This window comes from Pimephales promelas, chromosome 1 (assembly GCF_988280905.1).
Source record: "Pimephales promelas chromosome 1, fPimPro1.hap1.1, whole genome shotgun sequence".
NCBI classification, from domain to species: Eukaryota; Metazoa; Chordata; class Actinopteri; order Cypriniformes; family Leuciscidae; genus Pimephales; species Pimephales promelas.
This window is the reverse complement of record NC_142769.1, coordinates 53,155,998-53,176,884: the sequence shown is the minus strand read 5'-3', so window position 1 is coordinate 53,176,884 and position 20,887 is coordinate 53,155,998. Positions and strand designations below refer to the sequence as shown.

The following is a 20,887-nucleotide window of genomic DNA, read 5'->3' as shown; positions in this document are numbered from 1 at the left end:
TCGCGCCGGTTCCGAGAAATTAAAGCGCCAGCTTCACTTAAAATGAGGCATAATTACAAACCGCAAGAAGCGCGTCATAATTCAGAGTGAGCGGTTTACCCCAGTCTATGACACACCTGACACCAGCTGCTCGTGTTATTATTATTACGTTCTAATTTCAGCTTATCTACTAATTATCTATGAATAACCATCTACCAATTTAATATTTCTGTCTGTACGTCTGTCTGATTATTACACTTTAAAACTAGCTAGGCTACTTCTGTCTCAAATTTCTCAAGCGGCATCAAAGTCTGACTTTCTTTTTTAAATGTAGCAATTTATTACTATTTGCAATATCATTTTAACTGGCACCACCACAGACAACATTAAATTGTTGAACATGTTTCATTTAATGTTAATTACTTACAATATATATTTTTTTCTTTTAACATTGCAAACAAATAGTCTAATGATAATAGAAAAAACTAAGTGGTGAATGTGATATTAAAAAGTAATTCTAATAATTTTGACAAAACTTCATAATTATTAGGCTATTGTTTACTATAATCACTTAAAACCAAATATTTAAGTTTACGAGGCATATAACACACTATTGCTCCCTTAACATTGTATACATTTTATAATATTGCAGATTACTTATAAAGCACTAAATGGTTTATCTCCAGTACACTGAAAAAAAAAAGATTTTTTTTTTGGTAAGGTAAATACTACTGAAAAAAACCCAATGTAATTTACAAGAAAAAGTTAGTTCAGGCAAGAATTTAAAAAAAACGAAGTAAATTCCATATCAGTACAAGTGAGTAGAAATAAAAGCATAAATATGAACTCAGTAAAATAAAGTAAAAATTACTCAACTTTTCTGATACTGGGGTTCCCATCATGCACTGGGCCTTGAATAATTAATGAGGTTAATTTTTCACTGGTTTCCAGCTGTATTTACACTGTTTCATTGCTTTTGTTGATTAGTAACTTGCCATTTTGTGACATTTTGAGGAAATTTTCTGCTCAAAATGACACAAACACAAAAACGATCCATCAAATGTTACCGTCATTGTGTATTGTCTACCAAGTATTGAGGTCTTTGCATTCACATCATGATGAAGTATAAATTACTTAGATAGGCTAAGTAAAACACAAACAATAAATGACTGGTATAATTCAATAAAATTGTTTGAGGGAAATGTAATGCAAAGGAACTTACAACTAAATCAATATTAATCAACCTTTTACTGGACAAGTTACTTATATTTTTTGTTACGTTCACTTAACTAAATTAAAGTTTACTTAATTCCATATTCCAAGTAAATTTTAACTTAAGATTTCTAATTAAAGCTACTGATAAATATGTTTAGGTTTTTACTTGGCAAATCTTTGTAAATTTACTAGCATTTACTGAGTAGAAAAAGTTGCCTAGCTTTTTTCAAGTAAATCCTACTCCACATTTTGTTCAGTGTACTTGAGCGAGCTCTTAACCCATTATAGTCCTTCACGTCTATTGTGATCTCAAAATTCTGGCCAGTTGATAATGCCGAGAATATCAAAATCGATCCTTTTCCTATTTAGCACCAAAACTCTGGAACGATCTTCCTAATATTGTCCGGGAAGTAGCAGACACACTCTGGCAGTTCAAATCTAAAAACACATCTCTCTAATCTAGCACACACACTAGAGACTTCCTAAACTGGATCAACCGGATAAACCTAGCTTTTAGGAATCAAGATTGGGTTGGGTTGAAATTAGTTCAAAAGGAGTTTAATCAGTTGTTAAAGGAGGCAAGATTGGATGAAATGAAGTAGCCTAATAATTGATGATCTCAACACTGAATAATGACACGCTTTCTTTTAGAGCTGCTGTAAATCTGAAATGAAATGCATCATTGAATCATTGTTTTCTCTATAAAACTGCTTTGAAGCCATCTGAATTGTATACGCGCTGTAGAAATAAAGAAGACTTGACCTGAAGAGTAGAGAAAGGTGAATGCATGATAAAGCAAGATCTACACAACACATCTCGCCCTATTCCTCTAGTCTGAGAGACGAGCGTGAGTGAGATGGGGAACCTGTTGGACATGTTGCTTCAGACGCTGTTGTTTCGTCTTTGACAAGACAAACGTCTTCTAAGTGGCCTTTCTATACTTCTGTCAAGAGGAACAAGAGGCAGGAATTTCCACTCTGACAAAGTGTGTGTTTCTCCAGCAGACAGACAGCATTACTACACCCACACACACTTACAGTCGACAAACCAACTCACATTCCAACCAGTAAACACAAGCTGTTTCACACCAGTCATACTTTACATCCAGACTGTGTGTGTGTGTGTGTGTAACATGCGGAGCAGAAGCAGCTATGCTGAAGAAATATTTCTATTGTATCTTTAGCAAGAAAAGTCTTTCTACATCCAGCAGTTTGATTTGACGTTGTTTCTTTGTAATTATTTTGGGAATTTCTAATGGAAATGTCTTCAAAGTACTCTTTTTCCACTATTATTGACATTCATTTGTCATTTTTACAAAAATCTCCAAGCTCTGAAGTGAGTGAAGTTTGGACGCGAGTGTTTCATCCTTTGTTAGAGGGCGCCACTGCACCGACTCTACCGGCTCGGTCTGGTCATGTGACCGTGACGTCACTCTGGAAATGACCCTTGTCAGACTCAGACAAAACAAGCAGGAACGCCCAACTAGTCTGACTATTTCACGACTGTTTATAGATCTTATTAATATTTAGAAGTAACTTTCATGTGTATATTTTCAGATATACTTTTAGTTACATTTTTGTCTTTATTTTTGTTTAAGGTTAATCATTTAGGTTTTTCTAGCTCAAATTTAGTTATGTATTTCCAGTTTGTAATTTTAGTGCTCTTACTTATTTCAATTGTGAAGGTAACGTTTCAAATGGAGCTTTTCATCTAATATATATTTTTTCACGTTATTATATATTGCAACGAAAAATAATAATAATAAACTTGGTTAAAATAAATCATTCAAGCTGACTACAATATGCGACTTTTTTTAATCAATATTTTGAATTATTTTTACATTTTCAACACATTTTGTAATTGTACTTATTTTTTAGATACATTTTTTAGATTTTTAAATTTTCATTCAGTTTAAGTTTCTCATACAATATCCATATTTCATTTTATGGATATTTTTAGGATCTTTTAGGTTTTTCTAGCTCAAATTTAGTTTAGTATTTCCAGTTTGTAATTTTAGTGCTCTTAATTGTCAAGGTAACGTTTCAAATGGAGCTTTTCATCTAATATCCATATTTCACTTTATTATAGCTATATTGCAATGAACAAAAATAATAATAAACTTAAAGTAAATCATTCAAGCTGACTACAACATGCATTATAGTTTATGACTTTTTTATCAATATTTTGAATTATTTTTACATTTTCAACACATTTTGTAATTGTACTTATTTTTTAGTTTTTATTTATTTCATTTTAGTTATTTTAGTGCTTTTATTTCAGTAAGTTGCAATTGTAAATTTTCAAATTTTCATTCAGTTTAAGTTTCTCATACAATATCCATATTTCATTTTATGGATATTTTTAGGATCTTTTAGGTTTTTCTAGCTCAAATTTAGTTTAGTATTTCCAGTTTGTAATTTTAGTGCTCTTAATTGTCAAGGTAACGTTTCAAATGGAGCTTTTCATCTAATATCCATATTTCACTTTATTATATCTATATTGCAATGAACAAAAATAATAATAAACTTAAAATAAATCATTCAAGCTGACTACAATATGCTTTATAGTTTTTATCACTATTTTGAATTATTTTTACATTTTCAAGACATTTTGTAATTTGTGTTATTTTTTATTTGAGTTTCTATTTATTTACTTTTAGTTATTTTAGTGCTCTTATTTCAATTGTCAAGGTAATGTTTCAAATGGAGCTTTTCATCTTATATCTATATATTTAACTTTATTAGTCAAGCTGACTACAATGTGCTTTATAGTTTTTATCACTATTTTGAATCAATATTTTGAATTATTTTTACATTTTCAACACATTGTTACCTTTTTGTTTGTAATTTTTTATTTAAGTTTCAGTTTATTTATTTCCTTTTAGTTATTTTAGAGCTTTTATTTCAGTAATAATTCAGTTTAAGTTTCTCATATCCATATTTCATCTTATTTCAGCGTTATTAACAGAAATGCAATAATAGTTTCCCCAATCTGAGGTGACATGCATACCAAACTTTATTTTGACTTCTAATGAACCAGAATTTGTGCGTGCTCTGTTTGTTCCAGGTGTTGTTAAAGGCTCAGATCCAAACATTTACTAATATATCAAATCCAAACAAGGTACATGAATGATAAGCAGAAGGTAATCACACACTTAAAACCAGGTAACATTAACACTACACACACACACCTTACATAACTGAGGGAGAATAAATGCACGGCTGAACAAAGGAACAATAGCCCGAACACAGGAGAATGAACTGATGAAGACACAAACTGAACACTAACAAGCAGCGAGGACACAGGACTGAACCCAAACAAAACACGGTTCTCCTGGAAAACACTTATATGGGGGATTTGTGTGCATACGTCACGAGTGACAGCTGATATTCTGGGACTCATATCAATCATGCAGAAACTTCACAGATCACTGCTCCTCTGAACCAGCTCACGTATTGATGATCTCACAGCGACATCATGGGAACCAAAAGCATGAAATTACTCATTGAAGTTATGAATACGTTATGTGTGCAAACAAATGATTATGATGTTTAGAAAAAAGTCGCATTTGTGCAGTATAATAGTGTTTCAATGATGCAAAAATACATTCACACAGTTGATCAGTCATACAGCAACATTCCTTTCTCATTCCTTTCTGTTTGTTTGTTCTACAGTTCCTCATTGAAGAGACTTTTTTGTCAAGTCATATTTTGTATTTTGTATTTTGTGTTTTGATAAGTTTGAATATCCAAACCCTACGAGTGTGTCTTTCCATCGTCCAGTGATGTTTCTGCATTAACTCATCTTTACACACTCTTTCAGAGACCAGTTCTCAGAAGATCCGTGTTTCTCATTACTGTAAAGAACGTCAATAATCTCAGGAGTGTAAAGCATGAGGGTGAAGTGAGCCAAATAAAAGAGACATGACCCAGTCAGTGAAGCGTGAGATATATAATCATATATCCATAAATATGGATCCAGTGACAACTAAAGAAACTACGAGGCGGAAGTTATTCTCCAGCCCGGGGCGTAACGCCGTGTTATGTTCAGCTTTCCATAATTGAAAACATATTGGCTGCAATGTCAAGCCTCAAGGATGAACATTTTCTGAGTTTAAGTGCATCTGACAAAACTTCTGTGTGAAATACTTCAGCTATTAAGTACATAAACATGACACACCAACATGCTTCTCCTCCTACACACACACACACACACACACACACACACACTGTGGGGGAAGCGGTTCGTCTAGTTCCATCAAGAACTTTCACAGTGAACTAAAGCCTCTCCATAGTGGAATAAAGCTCCTCACACCGAGAGAAACACGGATCAGTGTTTCCGAGAACAAAATGCTAAAATGACATTAAAACTGAGCATATATTTCAAACAGTGTATAATGGCAGGTGTCTTAAAAGGTCAAACCCAATCACATGACCTCATGTTTAGCGGTCAAAACTGACGGATCTTGACAATACTCGTCTGTAAAGCTGTGGATTTACAAACAGACTCAGATTGTGTAAGACTCAAACTCGCTCTGATACTCTGCGTGAGTTGCTGTTTTAATGATGATTATACGAGCAAGAATATAATACGACCCCAGAATATCAACACGATTTTAAATGCGACAGTGATTTTACACAAACAAAGGGTTAATATTAAGTGACGTAGATTTTAAGCACAGTTTTGTCAGCTCTAATTTGCAACGAACGAATAGAGGCAGAACTGCAGTGTTTCGGATTCGAATGAGTCGGGAGAGTGAATGATTCAAATACAGATGAATGAATGAACAAATGACTCATTTAGTTTAGAAGCCTATTTAAAAGTATCATTTTACCATCATTTCATATTTCTCTGTTGAAATTTGTATGTAAAACATCATCTCATTGTTTATGCCGTTGTTCTTGCAATGATGCCGACGATGAGCATTAAAAACATCACGATGCAGCACGATGTCATTTGGTTGAAATTACTGATTTAGTTTAATTTATTGCTTTATTTATTATATTAATAGTTCAATGTGTTGATGATCAAGACGTTAAAATGTTCCGTTCAATACTTATAGATCTAAAAACCTCTTCTGCACATCAAAGTTTATATTTATACCCGTCATGAAGGCTTTCTGTCATGTTTGCTAAATCAGAGGAGCTTAAAACCGCATTTATTCGGTCACGCTTTTGACTTTGAGAACAACACTTTCTGAAGCGCAACGACACGCACACAACCTGGGGACAAAGAACTCAACACAATAAACCAGACAAGATTCTCGCTTATACTTCCACATCTTTTGTTGGCGTAATCTTCAGTATAAAACGCCATTGAAAACACGTTCGCCGCTCTGACGTCAAGCACTCAGCCGGAAGGAAAGTCAAGCTCTCAAGAGTTTAAGTGCATCAAAAATAACTTTTGTTTGACACGCCTCAGCTATTAAGTACATAAACATGAGCCACACCAACATGCTTCTCCTCCTACACACACACACACACACACTATCGGGGAAGTGGTTCATCTAGTTTCACCAGCGAACTGAAGGCTCTTTATTGTGGAATAAAGTTAATTTAAGGGTTTGTTGGAGAACCAGAACTACTGCTTCTATGGCATCACAGTGAAAACCTTTATTTTTAAGAGTGACTTTGAATATTAGACATACATAGATGTGCTTAAAATGCCCCCCTCCGTCATTCCTTCAGGTGACGTGTTTGACGTCACACAAAATGGCAAGTATGTTACGGAGTAGTGGAGAATGTTTTGTGGTTTACAACAATGTCATTTCACTTCACGTTTAACTCAACGTGTTAGTGACGTTTCTTTGAAACTATGAATTAAATTTACTTTCAAAACACACTACAGGTCTTACAGGCACAGGTCACCCCAAACTCATCAATCTGGCATCATTTATACACGGCCTTTCCATACACACATTTTTTTTACTGCGGAAAATACACTAGTTTTAAAAAGTGTTTTTGTCGATTCAATAGAAGTCAAAGGTAACTAAAACTGCGAAACACCATATCGTGTGAGAAAGACAGTCAGTCGCAGGCCATGCGGGTTTGGAAGGACTCGTTCAGTTCTGCAGTTAATGTGATGTAAAAGTGTTTCTGGGATTTAAAGAGATTCAGGAGTTATAGTGCTTTACATGGGATTGAAGGACAGAGCTTTAGTGTGCAGTAACTGTTCAACATATGAATTTCACTTAAAAAAAAACATTTCATCTAGTTATGGATGTGATTGATCATAGGCTTAAATACATTATTTGTCAATATTTAACAAAATCAGGCACTGTTTCTCACACTCGTGTGCTTTAACGTTTGTTTGAAATGCTTTAATTCTTCATTTAGTGTCTTTGTGTCTCCTACAATACGTTTACAAGCACCCGAGGCAAAAAAAGCACTTTCATTTTTTACTTTAACATGTTGTTTCCCAGCAGCCAATGACGTCTATCGGTGTAAACTTACGCAGTTTCATCAGGAAATAGTTTTTAGCTCAATTGAAGACAATGCATTAACTAGAAGAAAAATACAAGGCGTTTTATAATACAGAGTTTCAACAACAACTGAAACATAAAATGAACATGCTTATAAAAATAAAAAATTTAACTCATTTTAAATTAAACAAAAATTTTTTTTTTTTTTTTTGTGATCATGTTTGAATGAGTTTTAAAGTATATTGTTATAAAAGGTAATAAATGAGGGTTTCTTTAGAGCTATCTTTGTCTTATGCATATAAAACAATTTGGGACTGGAATAACTGACGACTCGCTTTCGTCTTTTAGTCGAGTAGAGTAAACTGTGGCCTGTGAACCTGCAGACACAAACTGCTCTATTATTACACACTGTGTGAAAGGGATATAAATCATGATTTTGGACACACTCAGTTGTACGTGCTACACAGAAATCTGACCGGGTGTGTGTAGGTGTGACTGACGAATACTAATACACACCACATGAAGTGTATGTGTTTGTTTGAAACTGGCTTCAATCCATTCCCTCGGGCTTAATAACACTTGTATTAAGTGCACTGATCACACACGGGGAAGTCAACCGCGATGGGAACCAAACACACACAGAAAGCTTTTTATTGCACATAAAAATAATCATATAAATATGTTATTATGTTATAATGTAATTTCCCTGATCAAGTCCTGCCAGCATATCGCAGCTATCTCTCTGTTCATCGGGTTTTCCAGCGTATCACGATGAGGAAAGCTGTGTTTGCTCTCTGTAGAGCGTGACCGACATCATGTGAATGTTGATTTCCTTGACATCCACACCCTGTTATTATTTACTTGATATAATGCCATGTCTTCTCTGCATTAAAGGAAATTAATTCAAAGTAAGTTATTTTACACGTATGCTTCAGGCATTTGAAGACACAATTATGTGCGGAGTAACAATAAATCTCTTTTTTCATCTGCAAAGGGAACTACTTGAAATTTCACATATATTTTGCGTATGATGCACCGAATAAAATTCAATCAAATGCTACAACGTGAAATATATAAAAAAGTTAATTTGCACTTCCGTGGTGCTTTAAAACAAAGACACTTGTGTTGATATGCAAAGTTTGCATGTTTGGCCTTATTTATATGACGGCTTGCGGAGGGGAAATCCTCATGTTCCTCTCATCTGTCTTCCTCTTACACACTGGGAAGGTTTGAAAACATTCAAAGCTCTAAACGTAACTCATCTTTTGTGTTTTTGAAGAGGGGATATGTGATATAATATAATGTCTTCACCCCAGATCTCCCACTGGCACGGCTGAATCGCCCTCATCTTATATAGTCTTCCTCTGACGTTGGTGAGTAAAGGAGAATTTTAAGAATGTGATTTCCTCTTCCTGATTGCGAACTTCTAAAGCTTAAAAGATGCTTTCATTCAACACTGACGATTCCTATCACTGGATTATTAGTCAGTGTTTACATGCAAGTCGGAACATCCCTTAAATTATATGATCATTGGTGTCTTATTTCATGAGGAAAACTGTGGTGAACTGTTGTCCTCGTAGAGGAGGTCAACATGACAAATGTGTTTAATAACTATAACTCATAATTTTATAAATATTCACCTTATTGACATTGACACAATGATTTTGTTATATTTGAAAAATAAAAATGCATATCAATTTCGTTCATAAAACTTAAACAATTAATGACCTAATTTAAATGTGTTTATTTAAAACAAATAGGGCTCTATGAAATGTGTTCACATTTTAAGAATTGTTGTGTTGTCCATTTAAATTTGTCTCGATTCTATTTTATAATATGGTGGTTTATATATGTGATATTGTGTGAATTTTCTTTTTTTTAAAAAGAAATAAAAGTGCATTCTAGTCAATAGTGACATATTTCTGTCATAATTTCTAAAAGTCAAAACAAACTTTTAACAGTCACCATGAAATCAACACTGCAAATGTGTTTATTATAAATGATTTACCGGTGTGTTAAATTCACCTTCCTCGTAATCTTGAATCAGAATAATATCCTACATTTGTTGACTAGAAACATTGAATTTGTCATTAAAATGTTATAATGGTTTCATGACAGCCAATGTCAAAACCAACCAGCTGACAGATTAATGCAATGTTAACCCATAACCCATTGATAATCAATCTACTGTCATGTTTATGACAGGTTGTGTTGTCTTGGTAATGTCAAGTTGTCATGGCAAAGACATCTCAATGTCATATTTGCATGAAAAATGTCATAACTGAGCGAATGACACTTAATGACAGTTGTCAAAACATGCACACAACTTCCATCATACTCATAATATACGTCATGTTATGATTATGAAGGTGTCATGTTAGTCTTATACACTGCCCTTCAAGTAAAGTGTTAACGTAACATCATCTTTCTAGTCTTTCATTTTATTAATCATCAGAACGTTCAATATTGTGATAAATAAATTATAGGGGCCTATTATAGTCACAAGAGATGAATTCACGAAACAGCTGAACACATATTTAAAGTCAGTGTCATTCTTTTAAAAGCAGATATATATTTTTGGAACATTCCCTTGTTATGCCAGCTGTAAATAATCAAATGATGAATCTGATTTGTATAATTCCAGTGAAAAAGTGGCTCGAACATCAGTGTGTGCATGTGAATGAGATTTCCCGAGAGCCGGTTGTGTCTCAGTGCATGTAGAATAATGCAGGCAGAGACATGAACCTGTGGAAATATGTGACAGTGATTGCAATTTAAAATGTGAATAAAAGCCCATGTTGACAGTTGTTTTTCAGATTGGGTGAGCATGCAGATTACCATCGACTGTAACGCTGCATTCCTGCTCTTCTGCGGTGAGTTATGATCAATGCACTTCTGTCAAACTACGAGATGTGATGATGACGCAGAATGACAGCCCTCTTAGAAATATGTTAGGGATTCAGTATCTAAAATATTTCAATTCTTACATTTTATGTACATGACCAGTGAAAGGTTTGAACAACCTTTATATATATATATATATATATATATATATATATATATATATATATAGATATATATATATGCTGCTTTATCATCTGTTCCATCCATTACAATAAAAACAGGAACAACAATTTTACAATTATGAATTAAGCAGACGCTTTATCCAAATCAACTTACTATAAAGGAACAAAACGTTCCAGTATTGTAGCCGACGATTTAGTGCCAAAATGAAGAAGTATATCAGTTACACGGCTCTGTGGAGTACTTGATTCTGATTGGTCAATCGCTCCATCCAGCAGTGTTTTATTCCAAGATAACAGCGGCTCATCAGGGTCACTGAAGTCCCGTATCTCTTAAATGTCCGTCTAGTTTGAACTTGCCCCTTTGCGTTTAAAGAACTAATGAAATATTTAAACTCAGATCAATATCTTATGTTTAATTATGTACTTGTAATAAGTGGGATGATGTACATCCAGCCAGTTGTTATCTCAGAGTAAACCACTTCAGGTGTGTGTGTGTGTGTGTGTTCTCAGAATAAACGCCTTCAAACAAAAATAAACTTTTATGCAATGCAAAATGTAATATTCATAAAATAAATAAAAAAATAAAATAAAAAAAGTAAAACGACCAGTCCAATCATGCAGAAAATGGTCCGATTACAGTCCCTAGACGGTCGATCAGTGCATCTCTATTTGAAAATATAATATAAATGGACTCTACACTCTTACATATACATTTATTCATTTAGCTGACGCTTTTATCCAAAGCGACCTACAATTGCTATATATGTCAGAGGTCGCACGCCTCTGAAAAAACTAGGGGTTAAGGGTCTTGCTCAGGGACACATTGGTGTCTCACAGTGGATTCGAACCCGGGTCTCTCACACCAAAGGCATGTGTCTTATGCACTGCACCATCACCATCCTTTAGAGCATTATTGTATTGCATATTACATTATTTAACAAGTTCTTATACATCACATTTTTCTTCAATATCATGCAACCCTTGTGAGAAAATAAATGGTGATGGACAGGTGTGTCCAAAATAATGTTAGATAATAACTTATTTCATCTCTTAACACTTATAGTACCGTCAAGGGCGATCAGATAAGTAAGTGTCAAAATAATAAGTATTTAATATTTTAATTTTCAGGAATCTTGAGTCTTGAGTTTCCCACGACAGTGGGAATGAACAATGAAAAAATGGCCACAACAATTCCTTCAAAATCTACAACAGAACAGACGGCTACAACTACAGTCCCTCTTACACCAACAACAACACAACTTACATCTACAAATGAAACAAAGGCCATAATTCCTTCAAAATCTATAACAGAACAGACGGCTACAACTACAGTCCCTCTTACACCAACAACAACACAACTTACATCTACAAATGAAACAAAGGCCACAATTCCTTCAAAATCTACAACAGAACAGACGGCTACAACTACAGTCCCTCTTACAGCAACAACAACACAACTTACATCTACAAATGAAACAAAGGCACCAATTCTTTCAAAATCTACAACAGATCATACAACTACAGTCCCTCTTACAGCAACAACACAACTTACATCTACAAATGAATCAAAGTCCACAATTTCTTCAAAATCTACAACAGATCATACAACTACAACTACAGTCACTCTTACAGCAACAACACAACTTACATCTACAAATGAAACAAAGTCCACAAATCCTTCAAAATCTACAACAGATCATACAACTACAACTACAGTCCCTCTTACAGCAACAACAACACAACTTACATCTACAAATGAATCAAAGTCCACAATTCCTTCAAAATCTACAACAGATCATACAACTACAACTACAGTCCCTCTTATAACAACAACACAACTTACATCTACAAATGAAACAAAGGCCATAATTCCTTCAAAATCTACAACAGATCATACAACTACAACTACAGTCCCTCTTATAACAACAACAACACAACTTACATCTACAAATGAAACAAAGTCCACAATTCCTTCAAAATCTACAACAGATCATACAACTACAACTACAGTCCCTCTTACAGCAACAACACAACTTACATCTACAAATGAAACAAAGTCCACAATTCCTTCAAAATCTACAACAGATCATACAACTACAACTACAGTCCCTCTTATAACAACAACAACACAACTTACATCTACAAATGAAACAAAGTCCACAATTCCTTCAAAATCTACAACAGATCATACAACTACAACTACAGTCACTCTTATAACAACAACAACACAACTAACATCTACAAATGAATCAAAGTCCATAATTCCTTCAAAATCTACAACAGAACATACAACTACAACTACAGTCCCTCTTATAACAACAACAACACAACTAACATCTACAAATGAATCAAAGTCCATAATTCCTTCAAAATCTACAACAGAACATACAACTACAACTACAGTCCCTCTTATAACAACAACAACACAACTTACATCTACAAAAGAAACAAAGTCCACAATTCCTTCAAAATCTACAACAGATCATAAATCTACAACTACAGTCCCTCTTACAGCAACAACACAACTTACATCTACAAATGAATCAAAGTCCACAATTCCTTCAAAATCTACAACAGATCATACAACTACAACTACAGTCCCTCTTACAGCAACAACAACACAACTTACATCTACAAATGAATCAAAGTCCACAATTCCTTCAAAATCTACAACAGATCATACAACTACAACTACAGTCCCTCTTATAACAACAACAACAGAACTTACATCTACAAATGAAACAAAGTCCATAATTCCTTCAAAATCTACAACAGATCATACAACTACAACTACAGTCCCTCTTATAACAACAACACAACTTACATCTACAAATGAAACAAAGTCCACAATTCCTTCAAAATCTACAACAGATCATACAACTACAACTACAGTCCCTCTTATAACAACAACAACACAACTAACATCTACAAATGAATCAAAGTCCATAATTCCTTCAAAATCTACAACAGATCATACAACTACAACTACAGTCCCTCTTACAGCAACAACAACACAACTTACAACTACAAATGAAACAAAGTCCATAATTCCTTCAAAATCTACAACAGATCATACAACTACAACTACAGTCCCTCTTACAGCAACAACAACACAACTTACATCTACAAATGAAACAAAGTCCACAATTCCTTCAAAATCTACAACAGATCATACAACTACAACTACAGTCCCTCTTATAACAACAACAACAACAGAACTTACATCTACAAATGAAACAAAGTCCATAATTCCTTCAAAATCTACAACAGATCATACAACTACAACTACAGTCACTCTTACAGCAACAACAACACAACTTACATCTACAAATGAAACAAAGTCCACAATTCCTTCAAAATCTACAACAGATCATACAGCTACAACTACAGTCCCTCTTACAGCAACAACAACACAACTTACATCTACAAATGAAACAAAGTCCATAATTCCTTCAAAATCTACAACAGAACAGACGGCTACAACTACAGTCCCTCTTACAGCAACAACAACACAACTTACATCTACAAATGAAACAAAGGCCATAATTCCTTCAAAATCTACAACAGATCATACAACTACAACTACAGTCCCTCTTACAGCAACAACAACAACACAACTTACATCTACAAATGAAACAAAGTCCACAATTCCTTCAAAATCTACAACAGATCATACAACTACAACTACAGTCCCTCTTATAGCAACAACACAACTTACATCTACAAATGAATCAAAGTCCATAATTCCTTCAAAATCTACAACAGATCATACAACTACAACTACAGTCCCTCTTACAGCAACAACAACAACACAACTTACATCTACAAATGAAACAAAGTCCACAATTCCTTCAAAATCTACAACAGATCATACAACTACAACTACAGTCCCTCTTACAGCAACAACACAACTTACATCTACAAATGAATCAAAGTCCACAATTCCTTCAAAATCTACAACAGATCATACAACTACAACTACAGTCCCTCTTACAGCAACAACAACAACACAACTTACATCTACAAATGAAACAAAGTCCACAATTCCTTCAAAATCTACAACAGATCATACAACTACAACTACAGTCCCTCTTATAGCAACAACACAACTTACATCTACAAATGAATCAAAGTCCATAATTCCTTCAAAATCTACAACAGATCATACAACTACAACTACAGTCCCTCTTACAGCAACAACAACAACAACACAACTTACATCTACAAATGAAACAAAGTCCACAATTCCTTCAAAATCTACAACAGATCATACAACTACAACTACAGTCCCTCTTACAGCAACAACACAACTTTCATCTACAAATGAATCAAAGTCCACAATTCCTTCAAAATCTACAACAGATCATACAACTACAACTACAGTCCCTCTTACAGCAACAACAACACAACTTACATCTACAAATGAAACAAAGGCCATAATTCCTTCAAAATCTACAACAGATCATACAACTACAACTACAGTCCCTCTTACAGCAACAACACAACTTACATCTACAAATGAATCAAAGTCCATAATTCCTTCAAAATCTACAACAGATCATACAACTACAACTACAGTCCCTCTTACAGCAGCAACAACAACACAACTTACATCTACAAATGAAACAAAGTCCATAATTCCTTCAAAATCTACAACAGAACAGACGGCTACAACTACAGTCACTTTTATAACAACAACACAACTTACATCTACAAATGAAACAAAGGCCACAACAATTCCTTCAAAATCTACAACAGAACAGACGGCTACAACTACAGTCCCTCTTACAGCAACAACACAACTAACATCTACAAATGAAACAAAGGCCACAACAATTCCTTCAAAATCTACAACAGAACAGACGGCTACAACTACAGTCACTCTTATAACAACAACACAACTTACATCTACAAATGAAACAAAGGCCACAACAATTCCTTCAAAATCTACAACAGAACAGACGGCTACAACTACAGTCCCTCTTACAGCAACAACAACACAACTTACATCTACAAATGAAACAAAGTCCACAATTCCTTCAAAATCTACAACAGAACATACAACTACAACTACAGTCCCTCTTACAGCAACAACAACACAACTTACATCTACAAATGAATCAAAGTCCACAATTCCTTCAAAATCTACAACAGATCATACAGCTACAACTACAGTCCCTCTTACAGCAACAACAACAGAACTTACATCTACAAATGATACAAAGGCCACACCAATTCCTTCAAAATCTACAACAGAACAGACGGCTACAACTACAGTCCCTCTTACAGCAACAACACAACTTACATCTACAAATGAATCAAAGTCCACAATTCCTTCAAAATCTACAACAGATCATACAACTACAACTACAGTCCCTCTTACAGCAACACAACTTACATCTACAAATGAAACAAAGTCCATAATTCCTTCAAAATCTACATTAGAACAGATGGCTACAACTACAGTCCCTCTTACAGCAACAACACAACTTACATCTACAAATGAATCAAAGTCCACAATTCCTTCAAAATCTACAACAGAACAGACGGCTACAACTACAGTCCCTCTTACAGCAACAACAACACAACTTACATCTACAAAAGAAACAAAGTCCACAATTCCTTCAAAATCTACAACAGATCATACAGCTACAACTACAGTCCCTCTTACAGCAACAACAACACAACTTATATCTACAAATGATACAAAGGCCACACCAATTCCTTCAAAATCTACAACAGAACAGACGGCTACAACTACAGTCCCTCTTACAGCAACAACACAACTTACATCTACAAATGAAACAAAGGCCATAATTCCTTCAAAATCTACAACAGATCATACAACTACAACTACAGTCCCTCTTACAGCAACAACACAACTTACATCTACAAATGAATCAAAGTCCATAATTCCTTCAAAATCTACAACAGATCATACAACTACAACTACAGTCCCTCTTACAGCAGCAACAACAACACAACTTACATCTACAAATGAAACAAAGTCCATAATTCCTTCAAAATCTACAACAGAACAGACGGCTACAACTACAGTCACTCTTATAACAACACCACAACTTACATCTACAAATGAAACAAAGGCCACAACAATTCCTTCAAAATCTACAACAGAACAGACGGCTACAACTACAGTCCCTCTTACAGCAACAACACAACTAACATCTACAAATGAAACAAAGGCCACAACAATTCCTTCAAAATCTACAACAGAACAGACGGCTACAACTACAGTCACTCTTATAACAACAACACAACTTACATCTACAAATGAAACAAAGGCCACAACAATTCCTTCAAAATCTACAACAGAACAGACGGCTACAACTACAGTCCCTCTTACAGCAACAACAACACAACTTACATCTACAAATGAAACAAAGTCCACAATTCCTTCAAAATCTACAACAGAACATACAACTACAACTACAGTCCCTCTTACAGCAACAACAACACAACTTACATCTACAAATGAATCAAAGTCCACAATTCCTTCAAAATCTACAACAGATCATACAACTACAACTACAGTCCCTCTTACAGCAACAACAACAGAACTTACATCTACAAATGATACAAAGGCCACACCAATTCCTTCAAAATCTACAACAGAACAGACGGCTACAACTACAGTCCCTCTTACAGCAACAACAACACAACTTACATCTACAAAAGAAACAAAGTCCACAATTCCTTCAAAATCTACAACAGATCATACAGCTACAACTACAGTCCCTCTTACAGCAACAACAACAGAACTTACATCTACAAATGATACAAAGGCCACACCAATTCCTTCAAAATCTACAACAGAACAGACGGCTACAACTACAGTCCCTCTTACAGCAACAACACAACTTACATCTACAAATGAATCAAAGTCCACAATTCCTTCAAAATCTACAACAGATCATACAACTACAACTACAGTCCCTCTTACAGCAACACAACTTACATCTACAAATGAAACAAAGTCCATAATTCCTTCAAAATCTACATTAGAACAGATGGCTACAACTACAGTCCCTCTTACAGCAACAACACAACTTACATCTACAAATGAATCAAAGTCCACAATTCCTTCAAAATCTACAACAGAACAGACGGCTACAACTACAGTCACTCTTACAGCAACAACAACACAACTTACATCTACAAATGAAACAAAGTCCACAATTCCGTCAAAATCTACAACAGAACAGACGGCTACAACTACAGTCCCTCTTACAGCAACAACAACACAACTTACATCTACAAAAGAAACAAAGTCCACAATTCCTTCAAAATCTACAACAGATCATACAGCTACAACTACAGTCCCTCTTACAGCAACAACAACACAACTTATATCTACAAATGATACAAAGGCCACACCAATTCCTTCAAAATCTACAACAGAACAGACGGCTACAACTACAGTCCCTCTTACAGCAACAACAACACAACTTACATCTACAAAAGAAACAAAGTCCACAATTCCTTCAAAATCTACAACAGATCATAAAGCTACAACTATAGTCACTCTTACAGCAACAACAACACAACTTACATCTACAAATGAAACAAAGTCCATAATTCCTTCAAAATCTACAACAGAACATACAACTACAACTACAGTCCCTCTTACAGCAACAACACAACTTACATCTACAAATAAAACACAGTCCACAATTCCTTCAAAATCTACAACAGATCATAAAGCTACAACTATAGTCACTCTTACAGCAACAACAACACAACTTACATCTACAAATGAAACAAAGTCCATAATTCCTTCAAAATCTACAACAGAACATACAACTACAACTACAGTCCCTCTTACAGCAACAACACAACTTACATCTACAAATGAAACACAGTCCACAATTCCTTCAAAATCTACAACAGATCATACAACTACAACTACAGTCCCTCAAATAACAACAACAACACAACTAACATCTACAAATGAAACAAAGTCCACAATTCCTTCAAAATCTACAACAGATCATACAACTACAACTACAGTCCCTCTTATAACAACAACACAACTTATATCTACAAATGAAACAAAGTCCACAATTCCTTCAAAATCTACAACAGATCATACAACTACAACTACAGTCCCTCTTATAACAACAACAACAACAGAACTTACATCTACAAATGAAACAAAGTCCATAATTCCTTCAAAATCTACAACAGATCATACAACTACAACTACAGTCCCTCTTACAGCAACAACAACACAACTTACATCTACAAATGAAACAAAGGCCACAACAATTCCTTCAAAATCTACAACAGAACAGACGGCTACAACTACAGTCCCTCTTACAGCAACAACACAACTTACATCTACAAATGAATCAAAGTCCACAATTCCTTCAAAATCTACAACAGATCATACAACTACAACTACAGTCCCTCTTACAGCAACAACAACACAACTTACATCTACAAATGAAACAAAGTCCACAATTCCTTCAAAATCTACAACAGATCATACAACTACAGTCCCTCTTACAGCAACAACACAACTTACATCTACAAATGAAACAAAGGCCACAACAATTCCTTCAAAATCTACAACAGAACAGACGGCTACAACTACAGTCACTCTTATAACAACAACACAACTTACATCTACAAATGAAACAAAGGCCACAACAATTCCTTCAAAATCTACAACAGATCATACAGCTACAACTACAGTCCCTCTTACAGCAACAACACAACTTACATCTACAAATGAATCAAAGTCCACAATTCCTTCAAAATCTACAACAGATCATACAACTACAACTACAGTCCCTCTTACAGCAACAACACAACTTACATCTACAAATAAAACACAGTCCACAATTCCTTCAAAATCTACAACAGATCATAAAGCTACAACTACAGTCACTCTTATAACAACAACACAACTTACATCTACAAATGAAACAAAGTCCATAATTCCTTCAAAACCTACAACAGAACAGACGGCTACAACTACAGTCCCTCTTATAACAACAACAACACAACTAACATCTACAAATGAAACAAAGTCCACAATTCCTTCAAAATCTACAACAGATCATACAACTACAACTACAGTCCCTCTTATAACAACAACAACACAACTTACATCTACAAATGAAACAAAGTCCACAATTCCTTCAAAATCTACAACAGATCATACAACTACAACTACAGTCCCTCTTATAACAAAAACAACACAACTAACATCTACAAATGAAACAAAGTCCACAATTCCTTCAAAATCTACAACAGATCATACAACTACAACTACAGTCCCTCTTATAACAACAACAACACAACTTACATCTACAAATGAAACAAAGTCCACAATTCCTTCAAAATCTACAACAGATCATACAACTACAACTACAGTCCCTCTTATAACAACAACAACAACAGAACTTACATCTACAAATGAAACAAAGTCCATAATTCCTTCAAAATCTACAACAGATCATACAGCTACAACTACAGTCCCTCTTATAACAAAAACAACACAACTAACATCTACAAATGAAACAAAGTCCACAATTCCTTCAAAATCTACAACAGATCATACAACTACAACTACAGTCCCTCTTATAACAACAACAACAACACAACTTACATCTACAAATGAAACAAAGTCCACAATTCCTTCAAAATCTACAACAGATCATACAACTACAACTACAGTCCCTCTTACAGCAACAACAACACAACTTACATCTACAAATGAAACAAAGTCCACAATTCTTTCAAAATCTACAACAGATCATACAACTACAACTACAGTCCCTCTTACAGCAACAACAACACAACTTACATCTACAAATGAAAAAAAGGCCATAATTCCTTCAAAATCTACAACAGATCATACAACTACAACTACAGTCCCTCTTACAGCAACAACACAACTTACATCTACAAATAAAACACAGTCCACAATTCCTTCAAAATCTACAACAGATCATAAAGCTACAACTACAGTCACTCTTATAACAACAACACAACTTACATCTACAAATGAAACAAAGTCCATAATTCCTTCAAAATCTACAACAGAACAGACGGCTACAACTACAGTCCCTCTTATAACAACAACAACACAACTTACATCTACAAATGAAACAAAGTCCACAATTCCTTCAAAATCTACAACAGATCATACAACTACAACTACAGTCCCTCTTATAACAACAACAACACAACTTACATCTACAAATGAAACAAAGTCCAC

The 20,887-nt window shown here is 34.6% G+C and overlaps 1 protein-coding gene across 1 annotated transcript in view; it reads left to right on the top strand.

Moving 5' to 3' along the window:
- The first annotated feature begins 10,442 nt into the window (after window positions 1-10,442).
- The window catches only part of LOC120477361 (uncharacterized), a 33,599-nt gene continuing 23,154 nt past the window's right edge, over window positions 10,443-20,887 (top strand). The window contains exon 1 of the mRNA XM_089127358.1: window positions 10,443-10,488. Within this exon, the coding sequence (XP_088983484.1) occupies window positions 10,443-10,488 (46 nt within the window). The remainder of the gene's footprint in view (window positions 10,489-20,887) is intronic.